Raw genomic sequence first — 16,374 nt, forward strand, 5'->3', positions numbered from 1 at the left:
GCAAAAGTGAGTTTAAGGAAAGGAAGACCCAAAGTGAATGAGCAGCAGCATGTAGTCTCTGAAGGATGCTTCGTGATGGATTTTCAGGAACTGGAACAGTGAAGGCAACTGGAGGCTTCTTTTTCCTTGATGTTAGTGTCTGTAATTAGGGTTTTGTTTCGATTCACCAATGCAATTGAGGAAGAAAAAGAAAGAGAAATTAGAATTTCATATAACTGAGTGAGAATTAGACAAAAACACAAGGACGAAGGAAGAGAGGTGGGGGGTAATTACCTGTGTATGGCAAATTACCTGTCCTCCCTGGGCTTCAGCCTCGTGCAGTAGAAATGCTAATCCTACCTCCATCTTGTGGATGTTGTAGGACTGAGTGAGAGATTACAAACACCTACCACTTCTCTCAGCAAGTGTCAGCACTATTATTATTTGTATCATTATTGTTTTCATGACATGCCCAATTAGGTTGAGGACAAAGAGTAGGCATGGGTCCTGGCACTGGGTTGGAGAGTTCCTTGACCATCCCCTAGATGGTGCCGGTGGCCCAGGCTAGCCAGGAGAGGGGCGCACAGGTTTTGGGGGCAGGTGCAGGCACTTTGTAGGCTATTTAATGTTTCCAGCGTTGATGCGTTTGTTTGTGGGCCAGAAAACACAGTGGAGATGAAGCAGTGAGGCTGGAGACCGGAGGCTGAAGGGCCATGGGGGAGTGCAGCAGGAGCAGTCATGCGCACTGCGATATCTAACCCCTGCCCTTCCAGGCGGCGAGAAAGGGTGGCAAGGCTGTGGGAAATCCCCCCGAGGAGCAGCAATGGTCGCAAATGCACAGGCTTTATATGAAAAATCAGGATGTTTGGGGTGAATTTAAGTTTCGCTGGTTGTTGTTGATTAATCAGCACTCTCCATTTTCTCCCCTTCATCCTCTCTGACCCTCGCCCTGTTCCCTTGTCTCTCTGTCTGCCTCTGCTTTTTATGTGAACAGTGTCAAATCTTGTTTCCAAAACATGGAGATCTGCAAACGCCGGGTGAACATGTATGACACAGTGAACCAGAGCAAGACCCCTTTCATCACGCACGTGGCCCCCAGCACCTCTACCAACCTGACCATGACCTTCAACAACCAGCTGACCACTGTCCACAACCAGGTAAGCAGGGGCCAGAGGGGAACCAGGCAGGCTGCCCTCGTGAGCAGCAGGACTCAGATTTCCCCACCAAATTCAGTCAGGGGACAGAATCCCCCTGTTGTCACTCAGCTCCTAAGGAAGTATTTGCCACCACGGTGATTTCTTTTGAGATACCCAGGCATTCTTTCTATTGGCTCCTAGCCCCACTGAAGAGTCCCGGAAAGAACTCTTGGAGGGACTTCTAAGATGGCACCTCTTCCCACCTTCCTCTGCCCTAGGGTGGGAATGGAGAGAGGAGAGGCCATGACTCTTTTATGCCTGACATCTGCCTGATAGGAAATTCTAGAACTAGAAGGCACTCGAGTCCCTCCCCCATCCCCACACGACTGACTGCACATGATTTTGTTTTCAAGATAAAACCTGTCCTTTCTCCAAGTCATGAGAGAAAAAAAAAGAAAAAAAAAACAGTTCATCAGTCTGTCACCAGGATCCTAGCAGCTGGAACTAAAAGGGACTGGAAAACTAAGGAAATTCCACAGATTTCCAACCTTTTTGCCAAAAATTGGCAGAATCCAGCAGCTTAGTAGAGTGCTTGAAACAGATGACACTCAGGAAGTATTTATTAAATGAATAATCTCCAGTCCTAGCTCCTGCTGCATTTAGAATCTAAGACTCTACTTTTATTCTTGTCTTCCAGTCTTACCATTCCCCCAAAGAAGTGTCCCTAGAGTTTTCTTAATATCACTCTGTAATGACAATAATGTTTCTGTGTATGTCTGTGCGCTCGCTCGTTCCTTCTCTCTCTTCTCTCTCTCTCTCTCTCTCTCCTCTCTCTCTCTCTCTCTCTCTCACACACACACACACACACACACACACACACACACACAAACACCACACACCACAGGATTGTGAATGTGCTACACCTGAAGAATAAATACTTTCACCTGGCTGTCCACTCACTGACAGGTCCCCTCCTGACCCCTTCTTTCAGTCATTTTCCTGGCCACCTTGTGGCGCATTAGCTTACTAAGGCTTTGCTTTATTTCTCAGCCTGTTATCTCTCCCTCTGCCCAGATTCTAGGAGGCTACCTGGACTCTACTGCCCCCTGGGGACCATCAGTGTTCTCGAATCCCTCCTTAGGGTAAAGAGCTAGTTCTCTTTTATGCTTAGAATCAAAGAAACGAACATTCCCACCCAGCCCGGAGCCCAGCTCTGAGGCTAAGGTGTCCACGGTGATGTGAGCTTCTTGACAGAATATCATCATGGTTTCTCATTGCCTCCTTGAGTTTTTTCCCATCAATCTTCATCAAGATACCCGATCTTAACTCCCTAGTCCCAAATTTCCTATCCCCATCAGCCATCTGTCCACCCCATCCTACCAAAAAATCTAAGAGAGTACAGGGGAGGGTCCTCAGGTGCATGCGTCAGGTCAGGTGAGTCTCCCCACTAGGCCATCCTTTCCATGGATATCTCTACTCTGCTGCAGAACTGTGGTCCCCGGGTCCCTGACCATACCAGGGGAGGTCATTCCATCTCATCTGTAATATGACAGCAAACATATGCCAAAGAGTGTCACAAAAACCACAAAACCAAAAGGATTTCTCATCAAAAGGCAGTTATAGAATAAAAACACCCCTCCTCTTTATAGCACTGAGATCTTTCAGATCTGGCTGAGGCCTGGAATAAAGTAGAATAGGCTAGCAATGTAGTAAAATGCACGGCCTAAAGCATCCGGTAAGGGGAGCCACGCCCCACAAAAGGTAGGAGTTTGAGATCCAGATCTCTGTTCCCTGGCATTGGATTCTACTATGCCCTATTTTTTAATATATCAGGAAAAAAATTACTCAGCACATACCTAGCCTTAAGCAGTAAGGCCTGCTTTCCCTCCTCTGATAATGTTATAAAATAATAGCATTACTAAGAGTAAACATTTATTGAGAATTTATATGTTCCAGACTCTTCTAAGCAGGTCATAGCTCAATCCTCTGAGCAACAGTGTGAGACAAATATTTTCATTCCCACTTGACAGCAGGAAACTGAGGCAGAGCATTTCTCCCCTTACCCAAGGCTGCTTTCTTAGCGCATGCACGGTGGCTTGGAAACCAGCATCTGGCATCAGAAGCTGTACTCTTGAAATACACATGCACACGGAGCACTACATGAGTCCCACCAAGGTCCTCAATGCCTTTCCTAGGTGGCATCTGCTCTCTAAATCTGACAAGACTCCCTTTGTCCATTAGTGTTCCTGGTGGCTTGCTTTCTACATGAATTCCTTCAAGTTTTTCTGCCAGTTCAGATACTAAGAGGCAATAAGTTATATTCATAGTTTTGTCAGAAGTAGGATATTGAGCTACGTAACAGTTCCTTGTTCCCCTTAACATGCCCAGTAGACTAGTCAACAGACATTTTTTCAAATGGTCACTAATCTATGATCCTTTATGTCTTAAGGAATTGGGGTCACTAATCTATAATTCTCAAAGAAGCTGACTTTCTGAAAACCAAAAAGCCTTCTTGACAAAATACTTCCTAAAACCATTAGGTTGTCCAAAAGGAAGGAACATATTGAAAAAGAGTCATGTCTTGGGTATTTGTGGTCTGACACTACGGATCAGCCACTTCTCTAACACTTCTTTGGACCTAGCCATCTACCAAGGGTTTTAATTTGGGTGTATAGACCAAGCTCAGACCCCTTTGTTTTGCACATCAGACCATTTAAACATATACTGCTTCCAAGAATCACTTCTCCCATTTTTGAAAAGCCAGGAAACTTGCATTTTCTTACTATTTTCCATTTGTTAGTCGCAAGAGCTCTTGGTGGTCCTTTCTGTGCTCTTTTCACTCAGGTGACAGGCTAGTTGCCTTTCTCAGAACCACTGAGGATACAGAGTATTAGAAAACACTGTCCCCACAGACATGCTTCTGCAACTTATCCTTACACAGGATTAGAAACTGAGGGAAACCTTCCACATGCCTAATGGTCATAGTGGGGACTGGAGCCCATATCGGGATAAAAATTCCACTTGTTCTTGAATCTACAAAGAGCTGGAAGAGTCAAGCACTAAGGATCCCGTGGTTTGCATGACAAGACAAGCTATAAGCAAAAACAGACAAATCCAAATGCAGACTGGACATGCACAGGGCCAGGGAAAACAAGACTGGGAGAGAGCCACTGCGGGCTGCAGGGTGGCACTGCTGGAGCCGCCCCTCCTCCCCAGAGGCATCAGTCTGGAGACCAACAGTACTGCCAGGCAAACCCACAGGAGCTGGGCAGACAGCTGCACTGTCCTGGTGAGAGCAAGGACAGGAGCAACTCATCTCTGCTGACAGAGTCAGGAGGGTTCCGCCGTAGAGCACAGGCCCCAGGCTAGGTCCTGAAGTTCAGGGACTTGGAGGGCCCCTGTGGGTCCAAGGATCTGTGTGAGACAAAGACCTGTGCTTATGGTGGCCTTGGAAACAAAGAACAGAGTAAACTGCCCTGTGCCCAGAGCATGGAGAGTAAAGAAAGAAACACTCAGAAGGGAAGGGGAAGGTTGGCCACGGTGTGGGAAACGAGCCAAGATGCCGGGCCAAGGTGCCCGTATTGCGTGTTAGGCAGTCATTGGGAATTTGTGAGCAGGGTGCTGACACACTCAAGGGAGTCTTGGAAAGAACCATCTAGGCTGTGTGCCCAAAAATTGGAGGAGAGAAGTAGAGGCCAGGCCCTCTTCTGTTAGGACCCTATAGGTCCCAGGCACTAGAAAGAAGCAGCTGAAAAGAGTTAGTGGATTCCAGGGACATTGAGGAGACAGAAGCAGCAATGACTGGAGGGTGAGATAGCCCAACATGAGCTTGGGAACCTAGAGGACACTGCTAGGCCCCAAACAGGGAGACACTCGGGCTACGGCCAAGGAGAGCCCAGGCATCAGCAGACAGTGGGAAAGCGTCTGTGGAGAAGCCACCATCTCAGGAGAGAGGGCAATGTGGGGAGGACAAAGAGGAAACACAGATCGTGTCCTCAGTAACAAGATTGCAAACACTGGCCACATGTACGCACGTGTCCACCCCACGACCTGGAGGTAGAGAGGTGGGCCATGTGGCAGTGCAAACACGTGTGCATGTTTTAAAATACGTGCCCTGAAATCCAGATGTGCACACCATAGAAGTTAGCAATGATTTGCAAATTAATTTGCTTTACACTAAAATTTGAGCACAAAATCCAAATATAAAAAACATAAAATGAGATGTAGTCTTTTTTATCAAATTTGACATATATACATATTCCACTTGAAATGCTCTGTGTATTATATGTCCAAGATATCCTTCTGGTTCTTTTCCTCTTCGTTCCTTAGTCCTTGAAACCTCTGGAAAACTTCCTGTAGACAGTGTTGAACTTGCAGCCATCAGCAACCTCTGCCTGTCTTTCCGAAGGACCAGTGTGACAACACTAAGGGGAGAAGCCGGAGAATTCCCTGTTTACAGTTGTCTTCCTTCTGTAGCCTGGCTTCACAGAAGTCCAATCTCTAATGACATCTCTTTCTGAAAGAGAAAGGACGTCGTTGCAATGGCTTGCACTTGTCAAACCACCTGCATTTAAATTCTCTGGACTTACCAGCCTCTGCCTCCAGCCGTAGTAACTGAATCCCAAGTGCATGGAGCTCAGACAAGAGAGCCAGCCTCTAATCCTTCTCCCCTGTGGGTGTTTCCAGCACACAGCTTTCCAGTCGCTGTGCTCTGCAGCCATCTAAGGGTCTCTGTGAACAGTAGTGCCCTTAGAACTGGGCAGGAGGGCTCCTTGCAGAGCCCCGCTCTGCTATACTATGGCTGTGTGGGCTTCCATGCTCAGATCCAAGGTCTTCCTTCAGAGCCTCGGGGCTTCTATGTGGACCACACCACAGGTCCAAGGAAGTGGGTGTGAGCAGAGCTTAGATGTGTGGACTAGAGGATAAGACATGCACACAAAGCCCCTCCAGTTGGTGGGACTGAACCAAGGCAGGGAGAAGGAAAACAGGGTTCAGCTGCCCACCAGCCCCACCCCATCACCTTGGTCCAGGGCAGAATCCAAGGAATCCAAAATCCCTCCCCTAACCTGGTCGTCCAGGTTGCTAGGAAGGTGTATTTGTCAAAGTGGAAGGGCAGACAGTTCATCACAGTTTTCCAGCCTAGCTTTTAACTCTTCAGTACTTAGATATGTGGTGCACAGTTGTTCCTTTGTATTAGGTCTGGGCCACCTAAATGGTGGTCAATGTCAAAGGGGGGTGCTTCTCCTGCGGCTTTCCTGCCTGCCTGGCCCTGAGGCTTTCAACCAAACTTCTGCTCCTCTCTACCTTTTGCTTTTTTTTGCTCTTGGTTTTGTTGGTTTGCTCTTCCTTGAGTTCATTTATTTGATTTAGACTCGTGTCTCCACATATCACCGCCCTCGTTTTTTATTTGTGTTTATTTTTGTTTGATCCCCATCATTCCTTTAGGCTCCCACCTCCACCAGTGCCACTCTTTCCTTAGCCAATCCCGAAGTCTCCATACTAAACTACCAATCTACACTCTACCAGCCCTCAGCGGCATCCATGGCCGCAGTGGCCCAGCGGAGCATGCCCCTGCAGACGGGAACAGCCCAGATTTGCGCCCGGCCTGACCCCTTCCAGCAAGCTCTCATCGTGTGTCCCCCCGGCTTCCAAGGTGAGGATGGCAGAGCCAACCCCTCCTCGGCTTCTCTAAGGACCACCTCTAGGGCCTGACACCTGCAGTTTTCTGGCTGCTCACTTTCATGGAAGAAAGCCTCTTGGTTTCCTTCAGTGAGAGCTCTGCTATCACTGGGCTTGGGGGCTCCTCTCCTATTGAGACCAACCTAGAAACAATAGGACTTGTGCTTCAGCCCCAAGTCAATTTGTTGCTATTCTCACCACCTGCCAGGGATTGTGTCCCTGGCCAGCTGCCTGTAAATAAGCACATTGTCCGTGCTGCCATTGTAATGCTGATGTCAGCTCCTGCTCCCTCACATGAAATATCCTCTGTGTGCTGTATCTGTAGAAGACTGCCTGTCTCTCTGACAGCCAACATAGGCCCAGCTCACATGGAGAATAGAAATCTGAAAAATACCGAAAAGTACCCGCTGGGGCTGCCTCCCCCAAACCATTCTTTGGCCAAGACCCCAGTACTCTTCTGTAGACTCTCCAAAGTTAGAGACGACTGTGTACCTTGTCACAATTTACACCGAAGCTCAAATTTTATTGCTGCAAAGCCCACGTGTAGCTTAGGTTGTGGTTGCTTAGGTTCAGTCAATGTGATTCCAAAACAGATCCTTCATACTCTCTCTGACCCCCTTAGCAGTGACCTACACAGGCAGACCTTGACGGTCAGAAGCGCTTGTTGTCCTGTTGTAATTTGTCAACATAACTGTCCACCTTTTAACAATGCAGATTCTTTAACTGGAAAACATTCAAGATTTCGGGAGGGGGCTGGGGAGATAGCTCAGTTGGTAGAGTGCTTGCCTCTCAAGCATAAGGCCCTGGGTTCGATCCCCAGCACCACAAAAAAAAAAAAAAAAAAAAAAAAGATTTCGGGAGATTTTTGTTTTTAATTTAAGTTAGAAACTAAAAGGGAAACTTCCCAAGGCCCAGGCAATATCTGGCTGATGGGTTGGGACTTGAAGATAAAAGATGACACAGTTGGCTAAGAAGGTTCTCCCCATCCAGCTGTTTCCTGTCAACTAACTCCTCTCTCCTTCCTCTGTCCTCTGGAATAGGCTTGCAGGCCTCCCCCTCTACGCACGCGGGCTACTCAGTGCGAATGGAAAATGCAGTGCCCATTGTCACTCAAGCCCCAGGAGCTCAGCCTCTCCAGATCCAGCCAGGTCTGCTTGCCCAGGTAATCCTTTCTCCCACATTATTACTCAGTACCATTCTTCACATTACTATTGTGCACAAAAGAGGTATATCTCCACTAACTCCCTTCCCAGTAATGAGGTAGGTGTTTCCAGTCATAGGAATATATCTCTAATGTTCTAAATGATCCCAAGTGAATTACCTTCCTAAGTATCTGCTTACAATTCTAAGAAATTTAGATACAGAAAGTATAGGGAAATTATTATTGTATCTTTGAAATGCAAATTAATCCTAGGAGTCCTAGGTTTTAATCCTAAATCCGCTAGTAACTCTCATGACCTAAGCCAAATCAGTTAATATCTCTTTGCCTCAAATCTCTTCTCTTTCTTGTAAAATAGAAATGATTTTTTTTTTTGGAGCCAAAAGGAGCCTAGAGATTATCCCCTCATTTTATAGTGAAGAAGGAACTCACAGAAGTTGTGAGGTGGAACCTTCCTCATCTAGTCATATAGGTACTCTAATGAATGAGACCACAGAGATGAAAAGGGTTAAAATTTATAAAGTGTTCTTAAAATCTAAGGTAACAGTAGTGACACAGTGATAGAACAGTAATCAATTCTTGTGACACTTGACCTCAACAATGAATGCATCCTCATTATGCCAGGCAGTTTACAGTTGCTAATTTATTTAATCTCCACAACAATACAATAAGATATTTTGTCTCCATTTGATAAATAGAGAAGCTGTCTATACAATAACTAATTACTGCCTTAAAGTCACACAGCAACAAGATGACAATGAGAACACAAACCCAAGAGGTCTCCTGCTAGCATCTGTTTTTTAACCACTGTGCTATGCTACTTCATTATTATCATTTTTACTGTTGGTGTCAAGAACAGTTTGACCTAAATGCTGTTTAAAATCACGTTTATTTTAGATAACGTAGGTTCCCAAAGGCTTTTCCCAAAGTGTTCCCAAAGATACTTTACTTTTGTTGTCCTGTTAGAAGTTGGTTTGGGTTTTGTTTTTGTTGTTTTAATTTTTATGTAGTCAAATTGCATAGATCTGTTCTGGGTTTTCTTGTAGTACACTGGATTCTCTAATATCCTGTTGTCTTAATCATCATAACTTTAATATATGTCTTGGTATCTGGTATAGAAAGCCTTGTTCCCATATAATTCTTCAAAATCTCCTTGTTTAGTCTTGTCTCTTTTCCATATGAATTCTTACATCACTCTTCCATAGAAGGTTAGCTTCAGAAACAAATAAAACCTGATTTATATTTATTGATTGCATTGAATTTATAGTTACTTTAAGAACCACTGACATCTTTATAATATTGACATCTTATCCATGAACATGGTATAACTCTATTATTATTACTGTCAATAAAATTTTTCCTTGTAGGAAAAACTACAAGTTTTTACAATTTTTGTTACCATTATTTAATTAATCAAATTTTAAAATTTTGTGTTTTTTATAGAAATATAAATGGTTTGGGTCTATTGAGTTTATGATCTAGCAATCCTACTTTTGTGATTTGCTGTGTAGATAAGCTTTTTATTTATAAAAGATACTGTTTTCTTACTTTTCAATCCTTACACTTTTTATTTATTGCTCGCCTATCACTGGGCTGACCAGGGCCTCCAAAACAATGTGTAATAACTGGTCATATTGGACATCCTTAACTTCTACCTAACTTTAAAGGAAATTCTTCTATTTCCCCTTGGGTATTTTATTTAATACAAGTATTTGATAGAGATATTTTATCTTGTTTAAGTTTTTTAATGACTATTGAATTGTATCAAATATTCTTTTTGTCTTTATTGGAATAGTCATGTGATTTTTCTTCCTTAATCTGTTAATCTAAAAATTGCATTAATAGATTTTGAAATGCTATCATTTTATTTATGACATAAACCTTATTTGATCATGTTGTGTTTGACATGGTAGAATACTTTTCGATACTGGTTTCTGTTTGTAAATAGTATATTTAGTGTTTTTGCATCTGTGTTCTTCAGTTAGGAATGGTGTAATAATTTTACTACCTTATAGAATCCTTACTTGATTTGAATATAAGATTATAAGTTTCATAAAATATATTGGATATTACTACCTCTTCTGTTTTCTGGAACAGTTTAGTTAATATTGACATTAACTATTTCTTTGTCTCCCCATTCTTATGCCCAAATTGACACTGTTCAAGCGACCACTAACACCAACTGGTCACACAAAATATTTTCTTGTTGAAGGGTTGTCAAAAGAGAACCTTATGTATTTAGAGCAGGCCTATACTTTGCTCTGTCACTTACCAGTCCTTGTAGCTTCCTTTTGTTTCCATAGGTTAACGATGGGGAGTTCAGAAAAGACCATGATAGAGCAAGGGAGAAAACTACAACTTAGTCCAGGGACAAAGAAACTTGTTTATACTTCATCTGAGTAAAATCCAGACCAGTGTCCCAGTGCTCCTCTTCTGTGAGTCAAAATCTAAAGATTACAAGTGTACTTTAAAGGGTGATTATAGACCCTTTTGTGTTTGCACACTTAACCCGAGTAAGTCAGGAGCTGTCTCTTAAAAAAATAATAATAAACAGTATCTCTTCTTAGCTAAAATAGATATTCTGCATTGTTCAGTTTGGTGGAACCAACAGGCTCAGCACTTCTAAATTTGTTTCAGTCCTTTAATCATAGCAGGGTAGAGCTTTACCTTATGGTTACTTGAAAAAGAGTCTCTAGAGTATTGTAAATCTCCAAGTTGATTTAACCTAAATCTGTAATTGGGAAAAGTGAACAAAAACGTTGGTACAAGGGTTTTAATTACGACAGTGTTTATAACAGGGAACTGTTGGAAGCAAGTTCAATGTTCATCAGTAGGGGATTTGTTAAATCAATAGATGAATGCATAAAATGGAATACCACATAATCATTAAAAAGGACATTGTAGACCTATGTGTCTTGACATGTAAAGACTTCAAAGATATATTGTTTTTGCCCTACCCAGTATTATACTGGTGTCTTTTTGTTTGTTGGTTGCCTTTTCTATTTCTTACTGCTTATCACTTAATTCATGCCAATATGTTAGCCTGTTAAGATGGGGTTCTCTCCTAGATATTTTAAGTAATCCTTTCAAAGGACAAAAATAATAATAACTTGCAAAACTAGTATGGTGGCTATTTTTTATGGCAATAATTAAACACTTGAACCAAAGTCTTCATTTTTCTATGAGTAAATTTCTAGATATCAAACAAAGGCATTCCAAATACTATTATTTGCCTTCAATATGTCCAAAAAGTTCGCAAAACCTTTCAAGGACTTCATTTGGGAAGGTTTAGAGATGGAATCTGAATCTATTCCTCATGTTATTTTCATTTTCTTTGATCTTTTCCTCCCCATAATAATCCTTATAGGGAAACAAGCCTCTGTAGGATACCCTGAGGATGTAAGCATGGCAGCAGGAGGTGTGATCCCACCCTCTCATGTCAGTGACATAGGAGTGAACTTTATGGTCCTCTAACAAAGAAACTGGTTAAATACTTTCTAAAAGGAGTTGTCATCTCCATCTTCCCAAGCCTGAGCCACGGTTAGCATCTCGACCATCAATAGAAATTTTGAATGATCAAGTAAAGGTGGAAATATGGGAAGGAGAGTCTTTAGATGGATAAAATATTGAATTTATCTCATTTGTCAAGTGGAAGGCTCCAAAACCCCCTTTGCCTAGCATGGCTGTATCAAAAATCAGAAATGCCAGCTCCTCATAGACTCCACCATTCTGTGCAGAAGTTTTTTGCATTCTTCCAACTCACTCATATCACCTGAATCCCTTTAAATGTTTTCCTGAGGACAAGATGTTAGCTTGAACTATATAAACTGTCCAAAATACCAAACTTCAATGCTTCTCACTTAAAACCTCCACTGACAACATTTTCAGCAACCTTTCTGTCCAATTATTGTCTTGCTATCTGTTTCTGTCTTGCTGGGCACTGGTATTTTTTTTTTTTTTTAATTTGTAGTTGTAGATGGACAGGATGCCTTTACTTTATATGTTTATTTTTATGTGATACTAAGGATCGAACCCAGTGCCTCACGCATGCTAGGCAAGCACTCTACCACTGAGCTACAACCCCAGCCCCTGATATTATTAATGAATGAGGAAAGACTTGTTTGTGCCACATGTATACAGTTACCACCAATGCCTAATCCCAAATAGGGGTGATCATTTTTGTGTTATCTCCATAAATGAAGACAGGATATTGGCTGACAACATGGAAATTAAGACAACCCAAGTTAAATTTTCAGACCCCCACTGACTGGCTATATGGCTTTGGGGAAGTTTTTGTTTTCGTGGTATTTGTTGTTGTTGTTTTGTTTTGTTTTGTTTTTGTTTTTGTTGTGGTGATCCCACCCTCTCATGTCAGTGACATAGGAGTGATCTTTATGGATCCCCTGTTGTTGTTGTTGTTGATAATGGTGATGAAGGTGGTAGTACCAGGGATTGAACCCAGGGGTGCTTAACCACTGACCCACATTCCCAGCCCTATTTTATATTTTATTTAAGACAGGGTCAGGATGAGTTGCTTAGCACCTTGCTTTTGCTGAGGCTGGCTTTGAACTTGTGATCCTCCTTCCTCAGCCTCCTAAGCCACTGGGATTACAGGCATGCACCACTGCACCCACCATAGTTCTCATGTTTAAGAGTGCTTTCTTGTTCACTGATTATAGATATTGGCATATAAATATATAATTCTCTATATGATCTTATTTCATGTTTTTTTTTTAACTCTGTATGGACATTAATTATAAATCTTTGGATATTTTGTTCTGATTTCTACATTGTGTTGTTTCTTTTTTGTTTATCTTGAACTCTTTCATGCTGGAAGCTTCCTGTAGTCTCTGGTTATCCTTGGCTGTCAATGCATACTTAATTGTAACACTCAAATTTTCTCAAAAGGCTGGCAGATGAGAGGAGGACTACTGAATGTGGGCTTCTCGTTAGGCAGATAAGGGACAAGCCCAGAATGTTTACCACAGACCCCTGATCCTCAAATGTCGGGTCTGTGCCTCTTTTCTTTTGTAGTTCTTTTCAGTTTCCCTAGAGAGAATCATCCAGCTCCAACTTTGGGGGAGGTATAAACCTGCACACCAGGGATCTGGGAAATGAAGGGTTTAACATGCAGACTTACCTTAGATTCCTTCCATCTGCTGACCCACTTGGTAATTATCCATCCATTATCCTGCTCCTTAAGTTTTGCTAGCTGTTATTGTCTTTCCCCTATTCTCTTACTCTTATGACTTCATATTTTTTATTCCTTCATTATCATTCTAATTTGTTTAGAAAGAATAATAAACACATATGTTTAGTGTAACATGGTTCTGGGGAAGTTTAACCTCTCTGTTCATCTGAGAAATGGAAGGAAATAATAGTCCCCCCTCCCAGAACTGGTATTCAGAAGTCAGAAAGTCTACTTAGGACTTAACTCTGTGCATGGCACAAAACATGCACCAAGAAATATTAGCTCTAGGGCTGGGGAGATAGCTCAGCTGGTAGAGTGCTTGCCTTGCAAGCACAAGGCCCTGAGTTCGATTCCCAGTACCACAAAAAAAAAAAAAAAAAGAAAAGAAAAGAAATATTAGCTCTATTCTTAGTAATAATAGTGAATTATAGAATGTCTATGAAGGGTCATCTGAAATGGCTGAGTGTATCAGTTCAAGAGGTCAAAAATAGCCTTTCGTACCATCTCTTTGAAGTAAAATGTTACTATCTATTTGAGAGAAATAAAAAAATGATGACCTTAGCTTTATATCAAGATATTTTTAATATTAGTCAAAACTCATGCTTTTCATGAAATCTGAAATGAGTTCCAGAAGACTAAGCAGTAAAGATCTTACAGCCAATGAAATTATGATTCACTTAATATTTTTAGTTGACAACTGTTTAACCAATTTATTTTTCTTCTTATTATGCATTTGGTAAACCTAAAATAATACTAACTATAGATAACATACTTGGTAGAGTGGCTTCTTCATTTATCAACAGATATTTATGAAGCACCTATAGTATTATCTGTGGCCTCTAAACTTTCTGCCTATAGCAAAACAAATCAGTAAGCAAGCAATATCAAAAAGTAGAAGTAATCTCATAGGCTTCATTGGCAACATAAGAGTAACAGAACAGGAGAAGCAGGACAACTCTAAAATGTGGTTATACCATTTTTATAAGCATCACTGTTTTTTAAACCTTGATCCAAAATGCAATCCATTTCCAGAAGTGCTGGTCTATATATGAGAGTCAAAACACATGTTAAGCACATGCTCAGTTTGTAGAGAACCACATGAGATGAATTACCAATGTTGGTCATGTAGAGCCAGATAGAAAGAGAGATATAACTAAGATATCAAAAACTTAAATCCTTGACCTACCCAAGAGGTATTTTACCTTAGTGGTGGTCCTTTAGTTGTCCAACTTAAAGAGTCATGTTCAGTCTGGATTATTTAGTGACCAAAGGCAAGAATAGTGATGAAGAATATGAAGAGCTTCAAACACAATATTCAAGGAGGAATCACCAAAGTTCATTTTAGATTTCTTAGGAAAATCTTAGTCTTTTGAAGATGGAAGCAATAATTCCTAACAATCTCTCATTTTTACTTTGAGGAGCTAAGGTGATTCTCCATTAGGCTGAAGGTTCCAGATAAGAATGTCACTTCATACTCTGATCCATGTGTAGGCCAATACCAAATACTTGTTCATCTCAGAGTGGTGTAAACTTAAATTCAGAAGATAACACAAGTTAGACCTGTAGGTACTAAATAATCAACCAAAGGTAAAGTATCAAATGGAGGACGCTAGATAGAAAGCTTCCTGAGGGCAAAGAGTCATCCCAACTCAACTCCCTCATCACTTCATATGCTATGTGGCAGAACAAGTCAGTAAATACTTTTAGAAACTTCAAGCATAACTCATTAGAGCAGATCCACAAATAAATCATTCTTCAACATGAATGAATCCCTTCCATACAACTCTGTATCCCTGCACTTATCTTCTATTTAGTTCATACGTGTTAGTACTGCTTCCCCTTAACATATTTTGAGACCAGAGACTAGCTCTCTACCTTCATACACCCATCACAGGGTCTAGCACAACCCCAGGCACAGAATAAGTGTTGAGTTCGTGCCAATTATGTGATTAACAAATGTGGTGACTATATATGTCCTCTGTCCCACAGCAGGCCTGGCCAAGTGGGACCCAGCAGATCCTGCTTCCTCCAGCATGGCAGCAGCTGACTGGAGTAGCCACCCACACATCAGTGCAGCATGCGACTGTGATTCCTGAGACCATGGCAGGCACCCAGCAGTTGGCCGACTGGAGGTAAGCAGGAAACTCTTCTAGAGTGAGCACTGTGTCTGGGATGGGACATGTCCACCACTGATGCAGAGATTATAGGAGGTTATTTTTAAATAATGTACCAGGATATAAGAAAATTAGATTTATTAATTCATGATTATCTGTCATTTTCTACCCAAAATTAAGGTGCATCATTTAATCATCAATGGTATTCACCAGATTCAGCTCTGCATGTTTTTTGGTTTTTCTCAGAATTAAATTCCACTCTTAAAAAAGAAGGGTCTGTCACCAGGGAAAGAATGCAGTAAACAGTCCCCAAAGCCTTTAGCAATTCTAGAAAGTGTTCTCAGGATGTTTGGAGACATAAGCACCCTGGAGTCTATATGCCATCCCCAGGGAAGGCTTGACAGAATGGGGTTTGTTTGGAAGGCAAACTCTGGCATGAACTCTACCCATCCATGACTTCCTCATGAACTTGCTGCTCTGCAGTTTTCATGGCCACTTGACACTTTTCTGCAAACCTCCTCCCATCACCACCACCACCACCACAGCACCTCTTTGGAGCCAGATGGCAACTCCCAAGTTGTTCCCAACTCCTCATGGCCCTTTTGGGCTGTCTCTCCTTCCGCATGAACATCAGGGCTGGTCACTCCCCTCAACCCTCTGAGAGTCTCCATCCCACCTCGAAGTCACTCATAGTCCCTTTTCTGACCTAAAAGGCTATTGTAGATAAAGAGCTCTCTGGAAGAGGAAGACAGGTAGAGATATAAGCTCCCAGTCAAGACTTTACTACAGCTTCTTCCACCTTCCCTTTAACTGACTAGTAAAAAGAAGCAAGTGCATGGCTGTCCCCACAGTCCCTCTCACTCCCCACACCTACCTGCATTCATTAGAAGCACTTTCAAATCAGATATAACAGACTTCCATTCCGGCTTTCTGTGACCAGGGCAGGTTACTTAACCTTTATGAGCCTTGGTTTCATCTTCAGCAAAGTGGGGATAATGATGCTTACATCATAGGATTGTTGGATGGTTTAAATTAAGACAAAACAAAAGCACTTGCCTGTATTTAACATGCACCCAGCAGTGCCTGAAAATAAATAAATAAATAAAGTCAATAAAT

At 42.0% G+C, this 16,374-nt stretch overlaps 1 protein-coding gene across 1 annotated transcript in view; it reads left to right on the top strand.

Moving 5' to 3' along the window:
- Hipk2 (homeodomain interacting protein kinase 2) overlaps positions 1-16,374 on the top strand; it is a 183,740-nt gene that overhangs the window by 132,409 nt on the left and 34,957 nt on the right. Inside the window, 4 exon segments of the mRNA XM_047562045.1 lie at positions 974-1,136; positions 6,561-6,768; positions 7,835-7,956; positions 15,134-15,276. Of these exon segments, the coding sequence (XP_047418001.1) occupies positions 974-1,136; positions 6,561-6,768; positions 7,835-7,956; positions 15,134-15,276 (636 nt within the window).

This window comes from Sciurus carolinensis, chromosome 8 (assembly GCF_902686445.1).
Source record: "Sciurus carolinensis chromosome 8, mSciCar1.2, whole genome shotgun sequence".
Taxonomy (NCBI): domain Eukaryota; kingdom Metazoa; phylum Chordata; class Mammalia; order Rodentia; family Sciuridae; genus Sciurus; species Sciurus carolinensis.